The following is a 6,122-nucleotide window of genomic DNA, read 5'->3' on the forward strand; positions in this document are numbered from 1 at the left end:
AATCAAGGCTTGGCAGGTAACACAAAGGAAACAAAAATCCGTGCAGCAAAAGCGTGCAGCTTATATAGGTCATAGAACCAGAAGTGAGCAGAAACAGTTAATATTCGGGCGATGGCTCCCTCTGGTGTTCAGGCCTCGTGACAACTAGGTGTTTGTCCTGCATCTTCAATAAACAAGCTACAGTTAGTCCAGAATGCAGCCACCAGAGTTCTTACCAGATCAAGAAAATATGATCATATAACCCCAATATTATCATCCCTGCACTGGCTACCTGTGAAGTTTAGAATTGACTATAAATTAGCTCTACTCACGTACAAGGCTCTAATTGGTTTAGCTCCCACCTATCTCTCCAGTCTTCTAACACGCTACAATCCACCACCCTCTTTAAGATCACAAAATTCCGGACTTCTAGTAGTTCCCAGAATATTAAAGTCCACAAAAGGGTGTAGAGCGTTTTCGTATTTAGCTCCTAAACTTTGGAATAGTCTTCCTGACAGTGTTCGGGGCTCAGACACAGTCTCCCAGTTTAAATGTAGACTAAAGACTTATCTCTTTATCCTGACATACATCTAACACATCCCATAACCTTGTGCTCCAGTACATCTGATTAAATACACATTATCATCTAGTACTGCTAATATTATGAACAGCAGCTACGCTAATGCTGTTCCATTGTTTCCCTTCTTCTACCCATCCCGAGGCATACAGAGACTGTGCTCCAGTGGCATCCGGAGATGGACCAGCTCCAGCCGGGTTCTGCTTGTGAGGATTGGGATATTCAAGCAGCGCTGTGGACAACGACCTCCTTATTGATTTACATAACACTATACACATGCTGTATCTACATCACACAATTGTCACCCAAATGAGGATGGGTTCCCTTTTGAGTCTGGTTCCTCTCAAGGTTTCTTCCTCTTACCATCTAAGGGAGTTTTTCTTGCCACAGTCGCCTCAGTCACCTCAGGCTTGCTCACTTGGGATAACATCTAGGACTGTCTGTCTGTCTGTCTGTCTGTCTGTCTGTCTGTCTGTTTATATGTTTGTTGTTTTCTTATGTTGTTTCTCATGTAAAGCTGCTTTGAGACAATGCTCTTTGTTAAAAGCGCTATACAAATAAAATTGAATTGAATTGAATTGAATCTGATTACTGTATCAAACTACTGAATCAGACTACTGAATCCGATTACAGAATCAACCTACTGAATCAGGCTACTGAATCAAACTACTGAATCAGATTACTGAATCAAACTACTGAATCAAGCTACTGAATCAAGCTACTGAATCAGATTACTGAATCAAACTACTGAATCAGACTACTGAATCAAACTACTGAATCAAACTACTGAATCAGGCTACTGAATCAAACTACTGAATCAGGCTACTGAATCAGATTACTGAATCAAACTACTGAATCAAACTATTGAATCAGGCTACTGAATCAAACTACTGAATCCGATCATGGAATCAAACTACTGAATTAAACTACTGAATCCGATCATGGAATCAAACTACTGAATCAGACTACTGAATCAGACTCCCATTGTAACAAACACCCCCCCATCCTGTCCAGATGAGGGGACGGGGGTGGGGGGTGGACAGGTTGTTTGGGGGATTTTATTCTCCGGAGCTCTCAGATGTTGTTTAGTGTGTGTGTGTGTGTGTGTGTGTGTATTGCTGAGTGAACACATTTCTCCATTACAAGCATCCTGTCTCTCTCGCTAAAAGCTTTGCTTATTGATCTTTGCGCGAGCGCCTACATGTGTGCTGCTGTATTCTTAAGCGAGAGAGGAGGGAGTGAAGATACTGTACGCGCCCCGCGGTGCCGCCCGGTCTGAGCTCGTGTCCATCATCATCATCATCATCACTGCTTTTCTTTTTCCTCCTCTCGGTATCAGCATCAGATAATTAGAATCCATCACTATCACGAACGCTTTCATTCTGCAGCAAGAGAAGTGCGCGTGCTGCAGAGATTTCCTCTCTTTCTCTCTCTCTCTCTCTCTCTCCCTCCCTCGCGCGCGCCATACGCGCCCTCCTTCGCACGCGTGCACATACACGCGCGTGCGGTTATAGAGACTCGCGCTCTGCTCTGTCACACGAGAAGAGGACAGACGGAGGAGAACAGAGGCCGGAGTCTCGCGCTGTTCAGGATGCACCGGAGCTGAGGACGCTCCCACTGACCGCGCGAGCTTTCTGTCTTTTCATCTGTGATTAGCGCGCGAACACAGTGTGCGTGGAGGAAGGCGCGTGAGAGATAGAGAACATGGCCTCCTCGTGCAGCAGTTCGCCGGAGGGAGGATCCCCGCCGCATCAGGGCCGTGTGCGCCAGGTCAGTGCGGGGGAATGCGGGGGTGCGGGGACGAGGATGGGTGATGAGGGGCGTTAGCCTGGTGACGGAGGCTCGCGCTCATGCTTGATTATGTATGTCAGCCAAACAGCTGTAGGCCTCCTGTGTGTGTGTGTGTGTTTTACGATTTGACTTTTAAACACATACTTTCCAGTTCTTTAACCATTTCAGGATCTCGCCCCAGTCCAGTATAACAGTGAGCTTTCTACTGATTAGTGTACACTAACAAGGTCACTGTGTGTGTGTGTGTGTGTGTGTGTGTGTGTACTCTACACAAAGTCATAAATGTGTAATTGAATGCTACACATTATTGCTTTGCGATGATGTCATACATCAGAAACTGTGTGTGTGTGTGTGAAAGAGAGAGAGAGAGAGAGAGAGAGAGAGAGAGGGAGAGATACAGCTTCCTGTTGAGGAGGTCAGTTTCAGATGTAATCAGATTTCGGTAATGGACGGTCTCTCTCACACACACACACACACACACACACACACACATATCTGAGCATCATCTCGTCTACACACAGACACACAAAATACAATTACAATCTCTATTTGCACTGACACTCCCTCTGTGTGTGTGTGTGTGTGTGTGTCCTGTAGTCCCTCTCTCTCTGACACTCAGCTCAATGTTTACATCCTTTCATTATGTGTAGAGTGAATCAGGCGAATATTCTCTCTTACACCTGATAGCATGCCAGATTTCTAACCTCTGATTTGCATCTGCAACACAGGGAACGAAAACACACACACACACACACACACACACACACACACACACAGATTTTAGTTGGTAAACGGAGAAACAGATTTGTTTCTGAGATCAGGGTTAGGGTTTAAATGACCAGATCTTTTTAAAAGCATGTGCTTCAGTACATTATGGATAGTTCTACATTAGCTTTTATCAACAAATCATCTGCAGAGTAAAACCCAGTGCTAACAACTAAAGTGTGTGCATGTGTTACTCAAGATCATGCTCTTGGACACTGTTCTACTGAAAACAAACACCATTAAAATGACCAGAGGAAAAGGCTAATGCTATGAGGTTGGAGCTGTCCAGTGCTGAATCAAATGAGACAAACACAAATCAGATTGCTAAAGTGAGCTGTGATGAACATTGCTAATTCCAGGAAATGGCATTATGCCCCACCCCCTTTTTTGTCCAGCCTAGGTTAATGATGTATGACTCAGCAGTCTCTCTCTCTCTCTCTCTCTCTCTCTCTCTCTGTTTCACTCTCTGTTACTAACCACTTTCCTGTTACTGTCTGTTTCTCGTGTCTTTTTATTTATTCATGTGCACTTAAAGCTTATGAATTTTACCTAACGCTAATGCTAATCTCAGACTGTGACTTCTGTAATGTAAAGTAATGTAAATGTGACAGAGACCCTTAGTTTACATCACAAACATTTCCTGATAGTACTCGTATAGGGAGGTCAACTTTTGTTGACTCTTTCTGTTGACTTTACTTAGAAGCATGAAGAAAAAATTGTGTGGGTTCAAAAAGACATTAAAAACAGCATTGAAAGAGAACAATGATTGGTTCTGTTGCAAAGCTAATATTTAGGTATTAGAGATTCGAGATAATAACAATAAGATCAATGGGAGAGTGGGATTATAAATCATTATAAACACTGAGAGTGGGATTATAAATCATTATAAACACAGAGTGGGATTATAAATCATTATAAACACTGAGAGTGGGATTATAAATCATTATAAACACTGAGAGTGGGATTATAAATCATTATAAACACAGAGAGTGGGATTATAAATCATTATAAATACTGAGAGTGGGATTATAAATCATTATAAACACTGAGAGTGGGATTATAAATCATTATAAACACTGAGAGTGGGATTATAAATCATTATAAACACAGAGTGGGATTATAAATCATTATAAACACAGAGTGGGATTATAAATCATTATAAACACTGAGAGTGGGATTATAAATCATTATAAATACTGAGAGTGGGATTATAAATCATTATAAACACAGAGTGGGATTATAAATCATTATAAACACTGAGAGTGGGATTATAAATCATTATAAACACAGAGTGGGATTATAAATCATTATAAACACAGAGTGGGATTATAAATCATTATAAACACTGAGAGTGGGATTATAAATCATTATAAACACAGAGAGTGGGATTATAAATCATTATAAACACTGAGAGTGGGATTATAAATCATTATAAACACTGAGAGTGGGATTATAAATCATTATAAACACAGAGAGTGGGATTATAAATCATTATAAACACTGAGAGTGGGATTATAAATCATTATAAACACAGAGTGGGATTATAAATCATTATAAACACTGAGAGTGGGATTATAAATCATTATAAACAGAGAGAGTGGGATTATAAATCATTATAAACACTGAGAGTGGGATTATAAATCATTTATAAACACAGAGTGGGATTATAAATCATTTATAAACACAGAGAGTGGGATTATAAATCATTATAAACACAGAGAGTGGGATTATAAATCATTATAAACACAGAGAGTGGGATTATAAATCATTATAAACACTGAGAGTGGGATTATAAATCATTATAAACACTGAGAGTGGGATTATAAATCATTATAAACACTGAGAGTGGGATTATAAATCATTATAAACACAGAGTGTGATTATAATCATTTATAAATCATTACTTTGCTGTAACTGTGTACTATAAAGTCATGCTGTGGTCAGTATGTTGAAAGTTTTTTTCAGTATAAACGTCAGGTATTTGTTTCATTTCAGTAGTATTTAATTCACTAGTCTACAAGTGAAGTTATTTCTTGAATAATTAATGAGACTTAAAGCATAAGCTATTTTCATTAAGTGCAATCCCAGGGCTATCCAAGTGAGACCATTCACAGCCATCTTGTTGCGTCCAAGCAGGAACTAAAAGTAACTAAAAGGAAGAACCAGGTGACCCAGACTCAAGGGTGTCCTGGGACGTAGAGCTGCTCGCTTCTCCACTGTCAACAAGCCAGAGCAACTGTGTGAGAATGAGGAGGAGACAGCATCCAGACATCCCAGTACACCAAACACTCTTTAATGAACCTTCCAGATCTGCTCCTTTACCTAAGAAAAACTATTTATAGAAAGATTGACTACATGAATGTGTCTTCAGCCTAGACTTAAACACTGAGACTGTGTCTGAATCCCCAACACTAATCTGAAGGGTGTTCCATAACTGTGGGGCTTTGTAAGAGAAAGCTCCGCCCCCTGCTGTAGACATATTCTAGGTACTAATGAAGCATCTGACATTTCAGTGCTGCGACCATTTAGTGCTTTATAGATCAGTAATAGTATTTTATAATCAATGCGAAATGTAACTGGTAGTCAGTGCAGTGTGGCAAAGATAGGAGTGATGTGTTCATATCTTCTAGTTCTACTTTGGCTGCTGATGTTCTGGACTAACTGGAGCTTGTTTCTGCTCCTAATGGAACATCCAGACAGTAAGGCATTACAATAATCCAACCTAGAGCTAACAAAAGCATGAACTAGTGCTTCCAGCTTGGTGGTGCTGGGATATGAACACATGACCTTCTAGTCAGGAGGCCAGTTGCAGAATACCCCTCCCTTCACAGTGTTTGCATGAGCTCTTTCCATGCAGTAGCCACAGGGGGTAGAGAGGGGTGTAGTGTGAGTTATGTAGGGGGTGTAGGGCAGTGTGGGTTATAGAGCAGGTGTGGAGTGGGGTGTAGGGCAGTGTGGGTTATAGAGCAGGTGTGGAGTGGGGTGTAGGGCAGTGTGGGTTATAGAGCAG

General features: G+C 41.0%; 1 protein-coding gene across 1 annotated transcript in view; it reads left to right on the forward strand.

The window, feature by feature from the left end:
• Window positions 1-1,659: 1,659 nt before the first annotated feature.
• LOC131349447 (ankyrin-3-like) overlaps window positions 1,660-6,122 on the forward strand; it is a 5,882-nt gene continuing 1,419 nt past the window's right edge. Inside the window, exon 1 of the mRNA XM_058385140.1 lies at window positions 1,660-2,326. Coding sequence (XP_058241123.1) covers window positions 2,261-2,326 — 66 coding nt within the window. The 5' untranslated portion in view covers window positions 1,660-2,260. The remainder of the gene's footprint in view (window positions 2,327-6,122) is intronic.

Source organism: Hemibagrus wyckioides, linkage group LG29 (genome assembly GCF_019097595.1).
Source record: "Hemibagrus wyckioides isolate EC202008001 linkage group LG29, SWU_Hwy_1.0, whole genome shotgun sequence".
NCBI classification, from domain to species: Eukaryota; Metazoa; Chordata; class Actinopteri; order Siluriformes; family Bagridae; genus Hemibagrus; species Hemibagrus wyckioides.